Below are 21,668 nucleotides of genomic sequence, written 5' to 3' on the forward strand. Positions count from 1 at the left end.
GCAACATCTCAATGACTTTATGAATATAGACCTGGACTCAGATTAGCATGAGTATAGGTTAATTGCCTATGTAAGGGCAAAAGGAGGGTCTGTGGTACTGAGAATTCTGGACCTGTGTTATAAACATCGTGGGATCATGACCATTTTGGTATCAGCGGTCGGAAATGGCGAGTATACTATATACGAGCATTTTGGCGGTGTTCGAGTAATGGGATCACTGTTAAATCAGATTTCCTGTCCTGAACCCTTGGGTTCCATTTTGTGAGCGGAAGCCATCTTGTGATTGGCCTCACATAGGCCAGTAACTAAGGCCGAAAACATATCTGAAGGACACGTACACCTTTGCTGATTCCTCTGTGACCTGGCCAAGCTGACTCCACTGCCTGAAGCCAAACCTGTCCGGCCAGTTCCTTTCCCAGTGGCCGAGTGAGATTAGTATCAAGGTCCAACATGTCATACACCTTTCATCGCACACAAACCATGCCTAATCTTACACACACCTGTCCCTGTTTCATTCTTTATGACTTGCTTTACGAGGAGGAGGTGCCCGTTTTTATTAGGGGTCCGTCGATATCTGATGAAATACTGGACCTTGCCGGGTAATTGATTATGGGTTGGACAAACTGAAATGTGGGCTTGTCATCATGACTCTGCTTTTTCTTTGTAGTGAAAATATGCGAATAGACAACTGCAAAATAAGGAATTCTTGCCTAAAGCATATTATTTTGTATAAAAGAGAAGACTGGCTTTGTAAGTTTGAACAGTCTTCTGAGAATATACTGTGTTGTACTTCTAGGATTGCTGTTACTGGCTGCAGCCAATAAATTCGTTCTTTGACTTCACCAAGAAGACTCTGTGTTTCTGTAGTCTGAAACAGGAAGGACTCGAGGTCTTTGGGTGTGTTCCCTGGCACCGCTGGGTTCTTAAAAACCCAGTACCTCAGGGAATAGCCATCATCCACAAAGCTGGAATACAGATTACCAATCTCAAACCTGCAGAATACCTATCGTTTGAATACCTGGGTGTCGAACTCATCACAAAGGGCACCTCATCCATCAAATTCCACACCATCTACCATCCATCTGCAGAAGGTACTCTTTTTCTAAGTAACAGACCTAATAACACTGTTCTCCTTTACAGATACCAAAGACGTGTTCCTGGGTGACCTCAATATCCGCTGGAACGACCCAAAAGACTCCACTGTCCTGAACCTATCCAACCTTCTGGAAATACATAACCTCAAACAACTCTACAATAAGCCAACTCACATCAAAGGTGCAACACTAGATGCGATCATTATCAACAACAAATTGGCCTCTCTGAGAGCAATTTCTCCCATTGACTGGTCCGACCACCACCTCATTCTGTTCAGGATTGACACACCTGTCAGCCACCAACCTATTTGGTACGTCAAATCTAAACTCTTGACCAGAAACATCAAAAAAGTCCCTATATCCGAACTTGAATCCATGATTCACGATTCATTCCATCTTCAACTCCATCCCTCATCATGGACGGCAGATGACTTCACTACACACTTTAACTAAAAAAATGACAGAGGTTTTAGACCAAGTAGCTCCACTCAAATAACTGTGGCAAAACAAATCAAAACCCTGGTTTAAAGTGGAGCTAAATGATGAACGGCGCCAACTATGACAAACGGAAAGGGCTTGGAGGCTTAACCCCTCGACATTACACCTAACACAACTTAGATCTGCTCGGCAGGCATACAAAAAACGCATTTTCAGTGAAAAGGCGTCCTTTTTCCGCAGCCAACTAGATCTGGCAAAAAACAGAACGAGTGAACTCTTCAACATTGTCAAAAGGCAAACTAACGGCACCCCCTCAAGATATTGGAGCCACAAATGAGCGATGTGAAGAAATTGCCACCTTCTTCACTATTAAATTAGCTAAAATTGATCAATCCTTCATACGAACCGCAAACACTCCCTCCCTCATAACTTGCCCCCCTTCTGCTTCCCTTGACCACGCAGAAAGAGTTCAGTAGAAAGACAATCAGACCGGCCTCCAGCTAAAAAACAATGCGCACTGGTCCGACTTTAAGCTAATGGCGGAAAACGAGGTCTTCAAGATAATTTCTGATCTAAAACCTTCCTCCCACACCATGGACCCCCTCCCTTCCACAATCATAAAAGAACTCAACCACACCATTTCCCCTTTCTGGACAAAAATTATCAACGCCTATCTCACCTCAGGCTGTGTCCCAGACTCACGCCCATTCTCAAGAAACCAGGGGCCGACCCTAATGATCTGAACAACCTCAGACCTATCTCAAACCTCCCATTCCTTGCAAAAACATTGGAGTCAGGTGTTCTCTACCAACTCAATAAACACATTGATGAGTTCAACCTCCTCTACACCTTTCAATTGGGATTCAGGAAAGGCTGTAGCGCTGAAACAGCCATACTCAACGTCTCGGACGACATTCGCATAGCCTTAGATGATGGGGATGCCTGCCTACTCATCCTTATTGACCTATCTGCGGCATTCAACACAGTTAATCATCCAGCTCTTCTGGAGACCTTGTCGAAGCGCTCCGGAATAAATGGTACTGTACTAAAATGGTTCACCTCTTTCCTCCAGCATCGCTTGCAACAAATAAAATCAACTCCTGTCTCTCGAAGCCAACGAAAGTCACACTTGGGGTACCACAAGGCTCAATCCCCTCCCCGTCCCTCTGCAATCTCTTCATGGAGCCCCTCACAATCATCTTGAAAAAAGCTGGAGCGAGTTACCACCTTTACGCGGATGACACCCAAATCTATTTCAAAATCCAGTCCCCCGATGACATTCAACACCTCAATACCACTAACGGAGATCCAAACTTGGTTCAACGTCAATCACTTAAAGCTCAACCCAGATAAAACTGAACTGATCCCATTCTCTCCAAAAAGCAACCATCGTCCTATACAGGTTGTGACGGCGATGCAGAAAAAGGATCTTCTTCCGGTCCTGGTCTTACAGATCCGAGGGACGGTGGCAAGGGCCAGTTGGGCAGAGCGGAGGTGTCTAGTAGGAACGTGGAATGAGAGAAGGTGGTTCAGGTATGCTGGTCTGGCATTGTGGAGAGCTTTGTAGTTGTGTGTGAGGAGCTTGAAGGTCACTCTTGGTTGACTGGGAGCCAGTGGAGTTATCGTAGGTATTCAGAGATGTGGCTGTGGCAGGGAATGTTGAGGACCAGTTTGGTGTGGCGTTTTGAACATTCTGTAGTTTCTGGATGGCGCCTGCATAGAGTGCGTTGCCATAGTCGAGTCCGCTGTTGATGAGTGCATAGGTGACTGTTTTTCTGGCCTCAGTGTGGATCCATCTGAAGGTCTTTTGAAGCAGAGGAAGAGAGTGAAAGCATGATGAGGTGATGGTGTTGATCTGGCGGTTCATAGTAAGGGAGGAGTCCAGTATGATGCAGAGTTTTCTAGTGTGGTCTGTGTGTGTGTGAAGGGTTCCTAATGTGGTGGGCCACCATGAGTCTTCCAAAGCGATGAGGACGAGGACGAGGACTTCGGTCTTGTCCAAGTTGAGCTTGAGACAGCTGTGTCATCCAGGTGGCGACGACTTTCATCCCATTGTATACGTTTTTTCTAGCGATTGTGGGCTCCTTGGTGAGGGAGAAGATCAGCTGGGTGTTGTCAGCATAGGACACAATGTCGAGTCCTTGATTCCTGACTATGGCAGCGAGTGGGGCCATGTAGAAGTTGAAGAGGGTGGGGCTCAGGGAAGAGCCCAGGAGGACTGCACAGCCGATCTCCGTGGGTTCTGACAGGGACAGAGGTAGTCTGACTCGCTATGTTCTACCAGAGAGGAAGGAACAGATCCAGTCATGGGTTCTGTCGTGGATGCCGGCGTCGTGGAGTCTCGTAAGTAGGGCGTGGTGAGAGATGTGTCGAAGGCTGGCAAGAGGTCCAGGAGGATGAGGGCTGCTGTTGCTCCCTGGCTGAGGAGGCCTCGGATGTCATCGGTGGTGGTGAGGAGGAGGGCAGTCTCAGCGCTGTGGTTGCTTTGAAAGCTGGATTGAGAGGAGTCTAGGACGTGGTTGGCTTCTATGAATTCAGAGAGTTTTGCAATATTGCGGTTTGTCCATTCGGTGGACGGGTTCTTCAGCAGGGGGCTGATATCGGCGTGTTTCCAAATGTCAAGGAAGGTGGTGGTCTCGATGGAGCAGTCGATGATGCAACGTAGTTCAGGAGTGATGGTGGCTCTGTGGAAGATGTAGTGCAGGCAGGGGTCTGAGGGTGCTCCAGAGGGAATGCTCTTGATGGTTTTGAGGGAGTCGTCTGTGGTGAGCGAGGCCAGTTGAGCAGGATCTTTTGGGGGCGTCATCACACCTGGTGCTGGCGGGAGTGATGGGTGGGCTTTGGGTGTTGAAGCTGTTGCAGATCTGCTAGATCTTGTGATGGAAGATAGTGCTGAGGTTGTTGCCGAGGTCTTGGGAGGGTGCGACATCTATGGTCTCGCTGTTGAGATTGGCGAACTCCATGATGATGGTTAAGAGTTCCTTGCGGTTAGGTGCATTGGCGTGGATTCTTTTTTGGATGGCCATTTTCTTTGTGGTATTGATGAGAATCTGGCGTGCGGTGACAGTGGTTTTGAAGGCTCCGTGGGCTACCGGGGTTTTGTTGTTCCTCCATCGCTCCATGAGCCATCTACAGCTGTGTCTGGGCGCGTTAAGGGTGGCAGTGATCCAACTGGCTTTCTTGGAGTGTTGTTTGCCAATCATTTTCTTGAGGGGCACTAGTGCATCAGAACAATTGGAGATCCATTGGTGGAGGTGACATGCTGATGTATTGGTGTCTATGAATGTCAGTGGTGTGGTTGTGCTGAGGGAGGCAGTGAGATGCTCTTCGGTGATCCTGTTCCAGTTGCGGCTGGGGAACGGTGGTGTGGTGGTGTACAGTGGGTTTGGTGAAGGCAAAATTAACGCAGTCGTGGTCAGTCCAGAGGAGTTTGGAGGTGTGGCTGTAGATGATGTTTTTTCTGACATGGAAGATGGGGCAGAGAGTATGTCCTGCTGCGTGGGTCAGAGAAGTGACTAACTGCTTGAGTCCAATGTTGATTAGGTTCTCCAGAAGGGCTACACTGTTCTGGTTGTTGGGGTTGTCCAGGTGGAAGTTGAGGGTCGCCGAGTAGGATGTAATTGGTAGATGCAAGAGACTAGGATGCGAAGAAGTCAATGATGCTGTCGGTGAAGGGTGGTGGGAGCGAGGAGGTCTGCAGATGAGGGTGCCGCGGAGGGTGGTGTTGGAGTTGGTCTAGACCAAGTAGAGAAGTTCCATGGTTGTTGTTGGGTCATCCGAGTGGGTGGTCAGGCTGTATGCCCGGTAAAATTTCTCAGCTCCAGTCGAAATGGCTCCTCGAAATGTACTAAATGCATGGAATGCGAGCATATAAACTCATATGATGGGGGAAAAAAGAAAATAAGAACACATCACATGTGAAACAAAATATGTAGTTTATATTTTGGAATGCACCATGAACTATGTTGGGAGTACCAATAATAAAGTGAAACTTAGGGTCCTACAACATTTAGAGGGCATACAAAAATGTAAATATACCCACCCAATAGCAAAACATTGATTGGATAAACACAATGGTGACATTGAAGAGCTACATTATTACGGAGTGAAACACATCAAAGCAAAAAATAGGAGAGGTAACCAAGAACTGAATTATCTCATCATTATGATGGGAACAGAAGCTCCCCTGGGACATAATTTAGATGTAGAAGTTTATATTTATTTATGAAGTGTATTTCATGAATTACAACGAGAGAGAGAGAGAACGAGAGAGAGAGAGCACGAACTCTGCAATCCCTCAAGTCACGCTGCACTCTAGGCATTACTAGAGGTCTCTTTCAAGTAAGATGTAAAAGCATTAGAATTGTTTCAGAAACCTGCAGTTCCACAAGTCATTACTAGGGGTCACTCAGTAGTCAGAGGCAACTGTTCCAATGACCAGGCCGTGGGGCTTTGGCTTTAACACAAACACAGAGGCGTAGAAAGGGGGGGTACGGTGGGTGCGGGCTACCCCAGGTGTCATTACTGAGAGGGGAGACAAAATGGCACAAATGTGTGTTTATAAAATAGAAATTGATTTTTAGGGCTCACAACACTTAAAAATAAATAAAAAGAATGCAATATTCAATGTGGAGGTCCGGGGGAGGTGGTAAGAAATTTTCTGCACCGGTACCACCTGAACTTGCTATGCCACTGCGTATACCTACACACGTTTTCAATTCAAATGATTTGCGCTTGTTTTCCCTAGGATAATTTAGTTTGCCAAAGCTTGTTTTAAATAATAAGTCAAAATTATAGATGTCAATAAACTTCTTTCTTTTTTGACAAAGTAAGTGATATTACCCACCTATATATAGGAACTAACAGTCTCTGGTAACTAAAAGTGCCTTTAAATATCAAATTTCAGCCCTATATATTTAGGTGGGTGTGGGAGAATGTGAAATAAAGTCTTTTAAAGTGAATATTATATAGTCTCAGGTTAAATACTAGGAATTATTTTTTCTTGGGAAATTACTGGAGATGTAAATTAGGAGAAAGTAAAAGATAAAATTACAGAAATTGGCTTTAAGGAGCACTATAAAGTTATAGTTTGAAGGCAAAGTTTTAAAACCAGTAGTCGCCCCTATCTTATTGTGTATCTCCATGACTTTTCCACAATTCTGACAAATGAGTGCGAGTATTACAGAAGCTCTGCACAATTTCCTAATGTCTCATTATTTACAAAATCTTCTTTCAAATCTGAACAAAGACAGCATTCTATCTGCTGAGACAAGATTTGCGACACATTTTATGTAACAAAAAATTGACTTGTGTTACTCGGACAACTGCAGTGTTTTGTTGCTCAAAGCTCTCAAAATGTACCAGATATTACTCCCTTTCCAACAAAAACTAAAATTTAGACAAATCTCTGTACCCAGGATCCCGCCCGAAAGCACAATATGTAAAGAATGTGGGACCATGGACCCTGTTTCAATAATAAACAATCCCTGTGAAGAACAGTTAAAGAGTATGTGTGAGAGATGGCAGGCCTCAGAGGCAAAACAGAAGGATCTGGCAAGGATTATCGTCACCTGATGCCTATACAGTTCCAATATGAAAGGAAGCTCCCTAAATCAGCAGGATGCCCAAGAACAGTCTGTGCAGCAGAGGACTTGTTGAAAAATGGCCCTCTGAATGTTCCTCCTATTTTTCTGAACTTCTTTTCATTGGCTTTAGGATTCTGGGCCCTTCACCTCGGCTGACCAGTGCTGAAGTGCATGTGCTTTTCGCCTAACCATGGTGACATTGTTGTATACTCAATTGACATATTTAGTTTACTTGTCAGTCCCTTGTAAAGTGGTATACTATATACCCAAAGCCTGTTATCTAAAGGTTACTAGTGGGCCTGCAGCACTGGTCGTGCCACCCACATAAGTAGCCTTTCAAACCTGTTGCAGGTCTGCCATTGAAAAGCCTGTGTGTGCAGTTTACTACTTTACTGCCACTTTGACTTGGCATTTAACAAGTTACCAAGTCTAAAGCTCCCTGTTTATTACACCAAAATCACCCCTAAGGTAAGCCCTAGGTAGCCCTAAATGCAGGGTGCTGTGTAACTAAATGGTAGTACATGTACTTTAGGATTTACATATCCTCGTAGTGACAAACCGGTAACTTAATTTTCACTTCTGTGAGGCCTACTCCTCTACATGGCTAGCATTGGGAATTCCTTAAACCACTTTAAAGCTGTAATTGCTGATTATAAATGAGTAGCTGAGTTATGTTTTATATCTTTGGAATGGTAATGATACATCCTCTTTAATGGTAATGTTGGGTTTATCATTACTATTTTAAACATGGCACTTTTAGAAAGTGGGATTTCTCTGCTGTTCCTGTTCTGTGTGCCTGGCAGCATGTCTCCACTACACGTCTGGGGAGGGTGACAGGTACACTTTGTGGATTCCCTCTAGACAGACCAACACACACAGGAAGGGTCAGTGTGACAGAACTCATCTGCATTCTGATAGCTCTTCCTGGGCAGGAAGAGAGAGTGCAAGCTGACACTTACACCTGAATATGTAGTGCCCTGTTTCCCACAAAAGGCTGATTACCCCTTACTGACAGTCTGGAGCCTAAGCTGGAATGAAAGGGAGACCTGCGCACTTAAAGACCAGCTTTAAAGTGACCCCCACTTCAAAGTCACATTTGGGTATAGGTACTGGGTCTCTGACCCTCCCAAGAAAATACACTTCTGTATCTACAACTGCACTTTGTCAGAAGGACTGCTGTGCTGCGTAAATAACTTATTGCTGGACAGCTGACTTGAAAGGCCTGCTTTTCTCCTGTGTTGCTCTGCTGCTCTCTGACTCTGTTGAAGGAGAGCTGGACTCTGCCTTTTTCTCCAAGTGTGATCCAAGAGCTTGTTGGCTTGCCTCCGGTTTCTAGAGATTCAGGGATATCAAAGTTTCTTGTGCCTGGTTCAGTGGGAGATACTTGAAACACGGACATCGACACATCTCCTGTCTGTGTGCAGCAGAACTGGCGAATCACCCCGATTGCAGGAGTAAAATTGAAGCTTCACTTTTGCAACCAATGCAGTGCCTTGAGAGCCCAATGCATCTGAACCATGCATCACCACTGCAGCAGCTCAAAGAGATTGGCGCATCTCTCGACTGCGTGAAGAAACCCAGGGCATCGTTCTATGGAACCTACACATCTCAGCCTGGTATCTCGCAAGCAGGACTGATCCATCGCCATCGCTGTGTAGAGAAGAATCGACACATCTTCTACCTGTGGGGTTGACATCGATGAATTGCACAACACACCTGGCTGCTGCAATGTTACAACCAGGAATGGTACCTTGTTCACCAGGGCTTCAGTGGGTCCTATGGTCAGCTAGTGCGCCATTGCAATTGGCCCGAATTTTGACTCTGCTTCAGTCCAGCACGACCTCAAGTAACCTCAAAAACGCAATTTGCCTTCCAGTGCTATTTTTCACTTATTCTTTTAAAATTCATATCTGGACTATTAATTATGGGATTTTTTTCGTTTTGGTCTTGTGTTTTTTACAGAATATAATAGTCTATTTTTCTAAACCTGTGTGGAGTCTTTTTGTGGGGTTTTGATGTTAATGTGTGTGTGTGAGAGAGTTGCAAAAATACTTTACACATCGCCTAGCTATCAGAGTGTGAGCATAGGTAATCTCCAAGTGTGTGTCTGACTTCTACAGGGTGCATAGTCTAACCATAAGAAGCCCAATTTCTAACAGGACTCCATGATGCATTTTGTATGGAACTGTGAGAGCGCCCAAGAAATGTGTAAATCTATTAACAAACTGATCAAAGAGCCAACTGTGTAAAGAGCCATCACATATGAACTTATACTTTAATGTATTGGAAATAGACTGTACAGAAAATAAAAAAGAACTCTATGGAGGTTTATAAACTGCATAAAAAAAAGTCATGTGGATAAACAGGAATTTATTCGTATTTCACCATCAACAGATATCCTGGAAAGAGTGCCGGAAAACTGCTTTTAACAAATGTTCTGCTACGTGTGCATAGATACATATAGTTTCAGAAAAGAATGAGCCCATGAAAATTGGAAAATTAACTATTGGTTGGGATGGGTATTGTGCATTGATCTAGATGCAAAACCACCAAGAATTAGCCTGTGAGAATTTGACCTGAAATGCTTTGTCATTACAGTCAATATACTTAGGTCCAGATTTATCAAACTTTCATGCAACACAGCAAAGCACCTTGTTGTACTGCACTACATGTAAGGGAGAAGGCAGGAATGTGCCATACTTAATATTATATGGTGCATTCCTGTCCTCTCCTTGCTCTGGCGCACAATGTGCTGCCTTGCACCAACACAAAACACACAAAATGATGGACGGAATGTTGCACATTGGCAAAACATTCACCCCCAGTCACATATCTGGGTTTAATCCATCGTTATTTTGCTCACCACGCCACCACAGTTCAGACATGGTCATATGCAAATCAGTCTTGACCCTGTGCCTCATGGGAACAGTCCAGCCCGAACTGCCAAGCCATTGTCTTCCCTGGACCGGAATCAAGCATCCTAGGACTGGTTTCGGGATTTCACCCCTCTTCAGCCAGGATAGCTTGACTCCAGTGGCGTAGCAAGCACGGCACCCACGTCTGGGCATACCCTTCCCACATAGGGCGAACAGCAAAACACACAAGATGATGGACGGAATGTTGCACATTGGCAAAACATTCTCCCCCAGACACCGATCTGGGTTTAATCCATTGTTATTTTGCTCACTACGCCACCCCAGTTCAGACATGGCAGTTTGGGCTGGACTGTTCCCACAAGGAACAGGGTCAAGACTGATTTGCATATGGCTGGGTCCATTCTGGGGTGGTGTGGTGAGCAAAAGAATGATAGATTAAAACCCCGATCCTTGTGACTGGGAGTGAATGTTTGCATTGTCCAACATTCCGTACATCAACTGTTTCATTTGCATATGTTGCCCTAAGTGGGAAGGGTATGCCCAGATGTGAGTCCCGTGCTCACTACACCACTGGATTCAAGCTAGCATGGCTGATGAAGAGTGATGCCCTGAAACCGGTCCCAGGATGCTTGTTTATGGTCCAGGGAGGACCTGGCTTGGCAGTTCAGGCTGGACTGTTCCCAAAAGGAACAGGGTCAAGACTGATTTGCATATGGCTGGGTCCAAACTGGGGTGGTGTGGTGAGCAGAAGAACGATGGATTAAACCCAGATCCTTGTGATTGGTGGTGAACGTTTGCATTGTCCAACATGCCATCCATCAACTGTTTCATTTGAATATGTTGCACCAACACAGGCACCCTTGTGCCGTAATGCTAGGGTGCCTACGTTGTAGGCAAGATTGCTTTTGTGCAGGAAGGCACTCCTTCTGGCACTAAAAGAATCATCTGAGGCTTTTTCTTCTTTCTATTTGATCTGCAGAATTCAGCACACATAGAAAGATGAAAAAACTAGGGGTGGGCGAAATATTCTGTTCTGCCTGAAAAAATGGGTGGAATTTTGGTGACTCCGCATTACTCTAGTAACACAGAGTTGCAGACAAATTCTGCCAATTGCCACACAGTGGAATTTTGCTTCTCACATGATTGACAAAACAGTAGGTTGGAGAGAACAAACAAGATTTCCCATCCTCCTAGCATGATTTTTGATTGCTATGAGGCCACCCAGTGTGATTTTTCCAGTGTAGGCTATTGTGGGCAGTAGTGCCAGTTCGTGGTCAGAAGGCTGCTGCTCAAGTAGCTAATCTAGTCGAGCAGCAGCAAAATCAAGTTGAGTAGCTGCGCCCTCAATCGTTCCTTGTGGTGCCATCCATGATGATTTTTCAGTTCAGAACATGCTCTTGGAGCTCAATCACAGGGCCAGCAGCACAGAGTGCCTATTTCCTTCCATTGGTAGAACTCTGTGGAATCTTGCAGAGTATTTTGTAATTCAGCAGAATTCCATGGAGTCAAATTCTGTGGGTTCTGCACACTCCTATAAAAAATGAGGAGAAATAAGCCTATTTCGTAGCATTTTGCACCTTCCCAGGTTTATCACGGATGTTAAAAAACCTGGGAATATGCCAAAATCCATGGGTGTATGCGCGGGAACATCCACGCTCCATCTATGAAACACCTCACTGGCACAGAGCAGCGCAAGCCAGTGATTTCCATTGCCTTGCGTTACTCCAGATCAACCAAGCACCCCAGAGCCACCAAGGTGACCTTTAGTGGTACCTTGTGTGACACAAGGGCAATGCAGCACTGTGATAAATCTGCCAATCAATATGTGTACTCATGCTTATATACCCAGTGGAAATATTTAACCCCCTATGGATATTACGCACTACTATCCCTTTTCTCCTCCTTACCCTCAAAGACTATATTTTCTCACCACTGTCTAAAAGAAATTCGATAAAAAATTATTGAAATTGAAACATTGCATACAAATTGGAAAACTGATTAAGCTTAACATTTGAATATAATTTCAAGAAGACACTTGCTCTGGCAAAGTAATGATTTGGTTAGATTTCAACTCTAATCTCTTCTGGTGAATAATCCCTCAGTATCTCTTCCCACCCCTGAGACAGTGTTGAGATCTCTGATTATACACGGTACAAGTGTGACTCACCCGACTTCCTAGGGATGGATGTACAAGATGCATCTCTACAAATGGCCCAAAGACCCAAAGAAATGGTTGGAGTGACGACCCATTGATTAGTCGCTACGGAGACGATGAGAACAATGGTGCTGATGAGGTTGAGGAGTAACCCGGACACTTTCAGAGCAATCATGATCAATGGATGAAGTTCACTGTTCTCTTCACTGGGCACCTGTAAAAAAACATATGGATTATTAAAGACATGTAGGGAGCGCTCCTGGTGCTGCAAAGGATTAAACTGGGAATGTTCTCTAGCAGGATTGTTAGACCTGGCACCATTGGCGTGGGTCTCCCATTTTTGTGTTGCCTCATGTATTTTTGCTGGTGTTGGATGCTTTGGGCACTGTGCCACTGCTATCCAGTGCCACAGTGCAAGTGCTCCCTGTTGTAAATTGCTGTATGGATTAGTGGTTCCATGTTTGTCTATTTTGGTTTACTTGTCTAGTGCACTGAGTGTGCCAGGGTGTGTAATCCAAATGCTGCTGGTGGGCCTGCAGTAAGCATGGGCGGAAAATCCGTTTCGCTCGCGGATTTTGCGGATTTTCGGTAAATTCGCAATCCGCGAGATTCGCGAATCTCCCGCAAAATCCGCAAATCCGCGAGCAGCGGATTTTGCTCGCACTGTTCGCGTGAGTTCGCGCCCCGCGAATAAGTGCAAAATTGCAGAAATACGATCTTAGCAAAACTGAAAGTAACTACTTACCAGGTTCAAAAGTTCAGGCTCATCATTAGTAGCCATTTCCTGTAGTGCTTCCTGAGGGGCCCCTCCAGAGTTCAGTTGCCAGTTGAAACTATTATGTGACCCTGCTCTGAACCTCAGAATAGTTACACATATGCCACAAAGGTCCTGAATTACAGCTAAGGGAGACAAGCAGGAGCCAGGCTGGAAGTTCAAATCCATTAATCAGCCCCTAATGCATTATTGTCAGTTGGGGCAGGGCGGGTGTTGTAACTAATTTTGCAACAATGAAAGCACTTAGCAAGTGCAAAAGATCACTAATCAGGAAGCACTAAGGAAGCAGGTGCCAGCTAAAAAAATATTCTGTGACACATTAATCAGCCCCAAATTAATTCAGGTCACTTGAGGCAGGGAAGGTGTGCTTGCGTTGCCACAATAATGTACACTGACTGGACAACCAGAGGGTGCTGTGATGAAACAGAGGGTGGCATGGGTGGGCCAGAGGGTGGCATGAGTAGTCAGAGAGTGGCAGTGGTGACAGAGAGTGGCAGTGATGAAGAAGAGTGTCCCAAACAGGCTGGACACGTAGAAACAACAAGTTCGCGAAACTTGCGACCCGACAGGTAAGTTCGCAATTTGCGACATTGTAAAAAACCCTCGCGAACTGGCAGAAACCCGCGCAAACACAAAAAAAAATCCGCAAATTCGCGAGAATTCGCGGATTTTGCGGATTGCGAGTTCGCAAATCCGCAAAATTCGCGAACGCGAGATTCGCAAAATTCGCCCATGCTTAGCCTGCAGCACTAGTTGTGCCACCCACAGAAGCAGCCTTGTAAAATGTGTCTAATGTCTGCCATTGCAGTTTGGTACTGTCATGCTGACTGGGCAAGTGCACCCACTTGCCAGTCCCTAAACCTTCCCTTTTCTTCATATCAGTCACCCCTATGGTAGGCCCAATGGCAGGGTGCATTGTAAGTATAAGTTAGGACAATCATTGATGTGTGTGGCATGTGCTAATAGTGAATTACAGCCATTTTCCTTTTTCACTGTTGCAAGGCTACCTGTTCTCCATAGGCCAGAATGGGCTGTTAGAATTGTTACCTTTTATAATCCTAACAGGCTCAGAGAACATGGTAGAAATTCGAGTTTGGTATGCCCGAACTCAGAATAATAAAATACATCTTTTAGTGAAGTTTATTTTAATATTCTGTGTTTGCAAATACAACTTTTAGAAAGTAGGTCTTTGCTTGTCTAACCATTCAAACCTGCCTCCGCTAGGATGTGTGTACCTCGGTCTGTTTTCTGTGAGTGACAGGGCTGGGGAATTCCAGGAGGCAGGCTGAGTCACCCAGTGGTGAATAGAGATCTGCATCTAGATGGGAGGGAGGAGTGCACCTGAACTCTGAATAGGGCTGTGCCTGCCTTCCACAATGCTGGCTCCACCCCCTGGGGAGCAGCTGATGTCTCTCCCCTGCACACTGAAAGAAGAGAAGGAGTCCTGTCAACAAAGTGCTCCAGGACTATACTTGCCACAAAGCTGGCTCCACCTCCTGTGGGGCGTCTGATGTTTCTGCCCTTCACTGTGAAAGGAAAGGAGAAGTCTGGTAAACAAAGTACTCAGGAACTGGTTTGGACTAGGCACAGGTCCCATCTCCCCTCAGAGAACAAAGGGTTTTGGGGTATAAATATTGGGACCCTGCTCCCATGAAATTAGATCACTTTGGACTACAAGGAGAGACTGTTCCCAAGCTGAAGTGCTGCTTGGGGGATTGGCCTGCAGTGGTTGCCTTACTGCCAAAGGAAGGAGAAAGGAACTTTGTGTACTTTGCCTTCAACTTGTGAAGGATATCCAAGGGCTTGAAAAAGAGCTTGCCTCCTGCTGAAGTCTCGGGGACAAAAGACTTCACCCCCAGCTCCCCAGAGTTCTTTTGGAAGTGCCTGCTGCTGTTTTGGGCCTTCTGAGGAACTGCGTGTCGCAAGGAGTTGGAAGCGGGACTCAACGAGAAGGAGCGTGTCCCCATCGCTGTGCCTGCCGTCGCAACTCTGGAGAAAGGAGGGTGTCGCCGCTGGAAGTGTCGCACTGTACCGCATCGACCAAGAGCACCTCACATTTCCCAAGTAGTGCGCCGCCATCGGAGCTGCTGCCATTGCATCTTGGATGTCGCCGCTGTAGTTGTCGCATCCAGCGGATGCTTCACGCATCTTGGGAGAAGAGCGTCGCTGTTGGAGCTGCTGCCGTTGCATCTTTGATGTCGCTGCTGTAGTGCGCTGTAGAACTGGTCGCATCCCCAAGAAGCGTGCCGCATCTGGAAGATCTTCACGTCTTTATTTCTTTGCACCTGAGATTTGCCGCATTTCCATCGCTGCGACATTGCTTGTCGTGGAAGCGCAATGCAACTCAAGGTACATTGACAGAGAGTGTTGCATCTAAGAACTGAACTAAACTAAGCTTAAATCTACCATTTTAAAGTGATCATAGTGTGTATTTTTGTCGTTTATGTATGTGGTAACAACTGCTTAACTTACCACGCCTCTGAAGTAAAGCCTTGCTGCTCGCGCCACGCAACCTAGTGGGAGAGCAGGGGTTATTTTAAGAGTGTAATCCCCCTTACCCTGATTAGAGGAGAGGGTCCCTATTTGTCACAAGTACCTACCTGTGCCAACTAGAGACCCCCAAATTCAACAAGGGTTATCTGTGAGGAACTACTTCCAGAGCCTTGGTCACCTAACTTAGAATCGAAATTTCTTTCGGTTTACGTAGTTTTATTCCACAATCTAGTAGATTGTAAAATACTATGAAGAGCTTATGGCGCCCTACTTAATTATTATGAGATACTCTACCTTTTACCAAAATAATATATTAATGGTGTTGATCGGATTTGAAATTAGTAATCATAGTGAATAGTGTCTTTCCATGACAACTCATCTCTTTGGTGCTCTCACAATGATATAGTGAGAAGTGTATATTAACAAGCATTGACAAAGCCACTGGTTTGACTTGTGTGCAGCACATATGCACATTTATACAGCCACACAACATGTCCAGATTGACGAAGATGACACATGCAAATATGCGGAGCTACACACCTACTTTTTTCATGTTCATACAGACTAGCAATGGCACAGACAATCCCTCTATACAGACCTACAAAAGCCCAAACTACCTGCAATGCACTCACCCATGCACACATACCACAAGACATGTATTATGCTACGTTAGTCTGGGTGTTGTGTGTTACATGCTAATCTAATCTCTTCTCAAATGAGTGACTATTACAAGAATTTGGAAAGGAGGGAAGAAGAGAGGGAGTGAGGAAGGGCCCTTGTGAGTGACATAGCTCCGAAATATAGTCATAATCCAGCCCTTCTTTTTTTCTTTAAACACATTTTTATTGGGGTTTTTGCAGATTATGTAATACAGTTGCTGTTGTGCAGCTCTTGTGCAACTGTTTTTTAGGTTCAACAACAATTGATGTGGAGAAGTGTGGCTCAATGGTTAGAGCGGCAGACCTTGATGCAGAGCGCTGGCCAGGGACAAGGGTTCGATTCCCGCCTCGGCGAGATCGGGCTTAAATTCCTCTGACCGGATATTCTCGCCTCAGTGCCGAATCTAAGCATGGGCCCCACGCTGCAACTCTGGGCAATAGCTTGCTTAGTCCCCACAACGGCCCCCGATACACAAGGGTTGCCTGGTTTCACCATGGGATGCCCAGGAGTGGACACCTCACAAGGAAAAGCCAGGAGGGGTTCCCTTGTGGTAGTAGTACAAGCGCTGCGATGCTTACGGGTTACTGTTTGCGCTATACAAATACAACACATTTACATTACATTTACATGTTTAAACTATTTTGTTGTTGCAAATAAGATATAGCAAATTTCTATTATCCGACTCAGCCTCAACATTCGGCCTCGTGGGTTTTGATGCGACTTTTTATCATATGGCAAAAAGGAGAAATCAATCCAAAAAGACTCCCCAACTTCCGCCCCCCCTCTCCCTCCCCTCTTGGATGCCTGCCTGTCCTATTGCCTGATCAGTTTATGAACCTTTCTTGCTTCCTGGGTCTTCGGATGGGTCTGTCGGGTCGGGGGCTTCTGTTAATCGTAATAATCTGAGGTATTGAGGGCAGGTAAATTCAGTGAATTCTTGCAAGGGAAGTGTAAGGAATGGATTCCATATTTCCAGGAAAGTGTCTCCTTCCAACTTCGCAGCTAATGAAAGGAGTTCCATACCCAATAGACCTCAGATCCAGTGTAGCCAGTTAAGCCCAGTTGAAATGTAATCGGAGCCCCAGAGCGGTAGTATAGCTTGGTGTGCTGCTCAAAGTGCTAGGGTTATCTACCTGCCTCTTCGTGACTTGAGCGGGTAGGTGAGTGGATTGGGACGGCCTAGGATAATATAAGAAGGGAATCTCGGAAGCGGGGTAGAGAAGTGTGTGTATATTTCTGTTAGAATCCCCTCCCAGAAGTGTGCTAATTTTGGGCAGTCCCAAAGTATGTGTGCCCTCCTCTGTGAGACATCTCCAACACTTGCTATCCTGTGCGGGGTCTATTTTATGTAAATAAGTTGGGGGTTAGATACAAATAAGAAACTGTTTCCACTGCTGTTTCGGTGCTTGAAGTGTTGAGGGATGATTGTCGAGCTGTGTAATTATTGTCTCCACTCCTTCTGGGTCAAATATCTACCCAGTTCCCGCTCCCAGCATTGTTCAGCTGCCAATTTTGTCTCCACCTCTGGGCCCATTACAATTTTGTACAAATCCATGACTAATCGTTATCTGAGGTTCTACTAAAAATCAATTTCTCAAAGATGGTTAGATGTCTTTGTGCTGCTTCTCTAATTCCTTGATTCATAGCCCAATGTCTAATTTGTGTGTAGTGAAATCAGTCTTCCTCTGGGAGTATGCGGTCTGCTCTCAGGGAACTGAATGGGATGGGACGGTCTACATCAAATGGATGCACTCCGGTTTCTGCCCAGCCTCAAATTCCCTGTGTTTCAGTCCAGCTGTGAAAGCCGGTTTCTCCACAATAGGTGTCAGGGCAGACGGATACCATGTATGGCCCTGATCGTCCCTACTGAGTCCCAAACCTCGAGAGTAGGGGTAGTGATATCGGAGAGATAGAGGCTGGGGGCACGACTAGTCTTGTATAAGGAGGGGGTCTTCCATATTGAGGAGCCCAGCCTATCCATAAACAGCCACGTTTTCGCTGACTACAGCCGGGACAATTCAGACAAGAATCTAAGCTGGGCTGCCTCCTGGAAGTAGGTGACTATGGATTGGATTACCAGGCCTCCCCCTCCCGGATCTCTAACACTGATCTCCCTTCGCATTCGAGGCCTTGTTTGCCCATGTAAAAGAGTGGAAAAGAGGCAGGGTCAAGAATATATACAATATTCTCGGCAAAGCTGTCATTTTCAGGGCTGCGATTCGCCCCAGCCATGACAGTGTGGCCAGGTCTGCTTTAGTTTTACTCACTAGGGGCCAGATGTAGGTAATCCCCGATTACCGATTCTTAAATACCGGTATTTAAGAACTGGCAATCGGGATGTAGGTATATTTACCGAATTGGTATGATTCGGTAATTAATGAAATCGGTATTTACCGAGTCTGTAACTGCCATTGTTCCCTATGGGCCTTGAGGCCCGTAGGAATCAATATCAATTACCGAATCGGTAAATACCGATTCGGTAATTGGGGGAAATATTGAAGGTTGGCAGGGTGCCACTTTGACACCCTGTTGCACCCCTCAATTGTGCATGGGTGCACATGTTGCTGACATACATGCCCTTAGGGCATGTATGTCTGCAACATGGCACTGTGTAAAAAGCAAAAAAAATGCTTTTTGAATGGTTTTCTAAATTTACCACCAACTACTAGTTGGTGGTAAATTAAGAATTCTTAAACCCTTGTAGCAAAGAAAACAGTGCTACCTACATCTGAAATTACAGAATCGGTAATTTTACTGATTCGGTAAAATTACAGAATCAGTAAAATTACTGATTCGGTAATTTTACATGCCCCTACATACCAATGTTCAAATACCGGTCGGAAACAGCTGAAAATAGATATTTTCGGCCGTTTCAGACCGGTATTTGGACACCTACATCTGGCCCTAGGTCTTTATAGCTTATTTTTGTAGTTTCTCGTTTTGTTGGTGCTAAGCGAATCCCCAGGTACGCAACGGTTGATTACCACGTGATCGAGTGTGTGAGGTGAATTTGCATCTTTGGAGCCACCAACAAGCTCAATGCCTGTGATTTAGATAATGTTGAACAAAGACAGGTTGCTATATCTGTTCCTTTAACAGAGCATATACTAATAGGTCTATATCTGGAAACAATATAGCCCTTAGAAACTACTATTGATGGCTCCGAAAAAGTGTCAACACTTTTTCTGAGCCAGCCAGTTCCGGCGGAGCTCGCCGTTTCCTGTATATTGATCTTCAGTAAATATTCACTATATTGTTCATGTACCACATGATAAATGATCTGTATTAATGAAATTATAGATTTGATGTGTTTAGCGTTATTACTATGCAATAATATTGTTTTACTATGCTTTGAATTTTAAACATAATTGTATTAACGTTTTTTTACTGTGGACTGATCAAATTGAATTGTGATTTTTGTCTTACAATTTCGTGACATGATTTGTTTTCAGACTGGTCATATAAGTAATAAATGATACAAAGATATTCTCTTTTATAACAAAATGAATGGCATTTTTTGTCTTCTTTATTGTGATTTGAAAGGAATTGCCTTGTGTTCACCCATTAATGTATTTTATTTGTAGTTTCTAAGGGCTATATTGTTTCCACATATAGTGGACTTATTACTATATTCTCCACTGAGGGAACAGATATAACAACCTGTCTTTGTTCAACATTACAGGTGCATATTTAGGCAATTTTTGTGGATTTTTAATTCCAATTATTTTGTCTTCTAAAGAAAAGAAAGTACTCTGTGTTCTTGGTTTATATACCATGTCCCTTTTCTGTATAAAAGGGTAACTCTAGAGATTGTACTACATCTATTGTATGCACGGTCTGCTCTACCTCCCTAGTGCCCCAAAGTGGTCCAAACGTGCATATGATAGGTGTGCATGTGAATAAAATGTATAGGGGCATATCATCAAGACAGGCAATACAATTATTGCAGCTTTAGCGGCAGAAAACTGCCTCTAAACCGGCGATAATTGGCTTGATAATATGCTCTATGGAATTCCAATTGAAGCCCATGTTAGATGTCCTTCACGTTTAACATGGGCTTCAATTGGAATTCCATAGAACATATTATCAAGCCAATTATTGCTGCTTGAGCTGCAGTTTTCTGCCGCTAAAGCGGCGATAATTTTATCGTCTGTCTTGATAATATGCCCCATAGTTTCTTGTCTCAGAGTGGGACTCTCTTCAACGGGCTCTCATTCCTACTTCCTGTAACCACCGTGCACCTTCTTCTCTGATCACCCCAGTCCTTCCCTGCCTCTGTGTCGAGCGATCTAGATCATTATTATATACCAAGTTCAGGTCTCCTACTAGCAATATCCAGTTATCCTGAGTCTCCAACACCTCCCTCACTGCACCCTTTCGTTAGGAGCGTACATAGATCCCACCAATAGCATGTTTGTGCCGATGTGAATGTGGTATCCCCTGAGGCGGGCCCTGATCTCTAATACTTTTGCTCCTAATTTCCCTTGAAAAGACTGAGAGAACAGTATGGCTACCCCTGCAGCATTGTGAGTTAGGGAGGAGGAAGATTGTTGTGGAAAAGCTCTACTCTTGAGTCTATGCCAGTCCCCTGCAGTAAATGTGTCCTCTCGTTTTAAGAGTGTTGAGACTGCAAGATCTTGATACAAATGGAATATATGTCCTTGGAATTGAATATTGGGTTGCTCACGGACCTTTTTCAAGATTGCATCTTAGAGTTAAAAGTTATGTACACATGTGGGAATGTCTAGAGTCCTTGCTCTCCCTAAGCTCCACCTCTCCACTCTGTGGGTTCTGTCTAAGCAAATGGCCATGCTGTAGTGCCTCCGAGGATATGTCTAAATAGCTCAACATATGTCTCAATGTCATCCCCTTCTGTGACCCAAGGGGCTCTGCTGATGTGAATGTTGTTTCTCCAAGAAGGGTTTTCTAAATCATCCACATAAACTTGGAGGTCAAATTGTTGTTCTGATAGCCTGATTATTTCCAGTTGCAGTTGTTGGATCTCTTCATCCAGTGATGTGCCCTGCTCCTCTAAAGTGTCCACTCTCTGACCAATGTCCGTCACCTCTTTGCAGGCCGTCTGTAGTTTGCTTAATACGTCCCGCTTGAACGCTAGTAGATCTTCCTTGAGCCCTAACAATAGAGCTTCAAGGTATGGGTGGATAATGGAGCCTCCAGATTTTTCAACTTGGGGGGGGGGGGGGGGGGGGGAGGCTCTGCTTTGTCATCAATTGGTCCAGCTTTCCTGTGCCCCCGTGTTTTTGCAAACATGTCCTTTATGAAGACCCCTGTTTTGTTCTTCCAGTTGCCATCTTGTCATGTGCCGACCTCTATCCTGTAATAGTTTTTACTAGCTTTCAGCTCGGACCCTTGAGTTGGGATGGTATTAGTTTTCATTGGGAGGCTCCGCTGTTCCAGCCAACTTCTGGTTGTTGCTAAGGACTCCCAATATGGCTCTCACTTCAAGCTTTTAATCTCTCTCAGTGCCCTTCGTAGTTGGTGTCTCGCCTCAGCTTTCTTCAGACAGAAATCCTGTTGCCGTCCAGTCTTTGTCTCTCACTTATAGGCCTCAGTAGGCCTAACTTGGCGATT

The 21,668-nt window shown here is 44.9% G+C and overlaps 1 protein-coding gene across 1 annotated transcript in view; it reads right to left on the reverse strand.

Annotated features, from left to right (window-relative positions):
• Positions 1–21,668, reverse strand: part of LOC147701169 (claudin domain-containing protein 2-like) — a 135,486-nt gene that overhangs the window by 83,771 nt on the left and 30,047 nt on the right. Inside the window, exon 2 of the mRNA XM_086929314.1 lies at positions 12,161–12,362. Coding sequence (XP_086785440.1) covers positions 12,161–12,362 — 202 coding nt within the window. The remainder of the gene's footprint in view (positions 1–12,160; positions 12,363–21,668) is intronic.

The sequence above is a fragment of the Lissotriton vulgaris genome, chromosome 7 (assembly GCF_964263255.1).
Source record: "Lissotriton vulgaris chromosome 7, aLisVul1.2, whole genome shotgun sequence".
Classification (NCBI taxonomy): Eukaryota; Metazoa; Chordata; class Amphibia; order Caudata; family Salamandridae; genus Lissotriton; species Lissotriton vulgaris.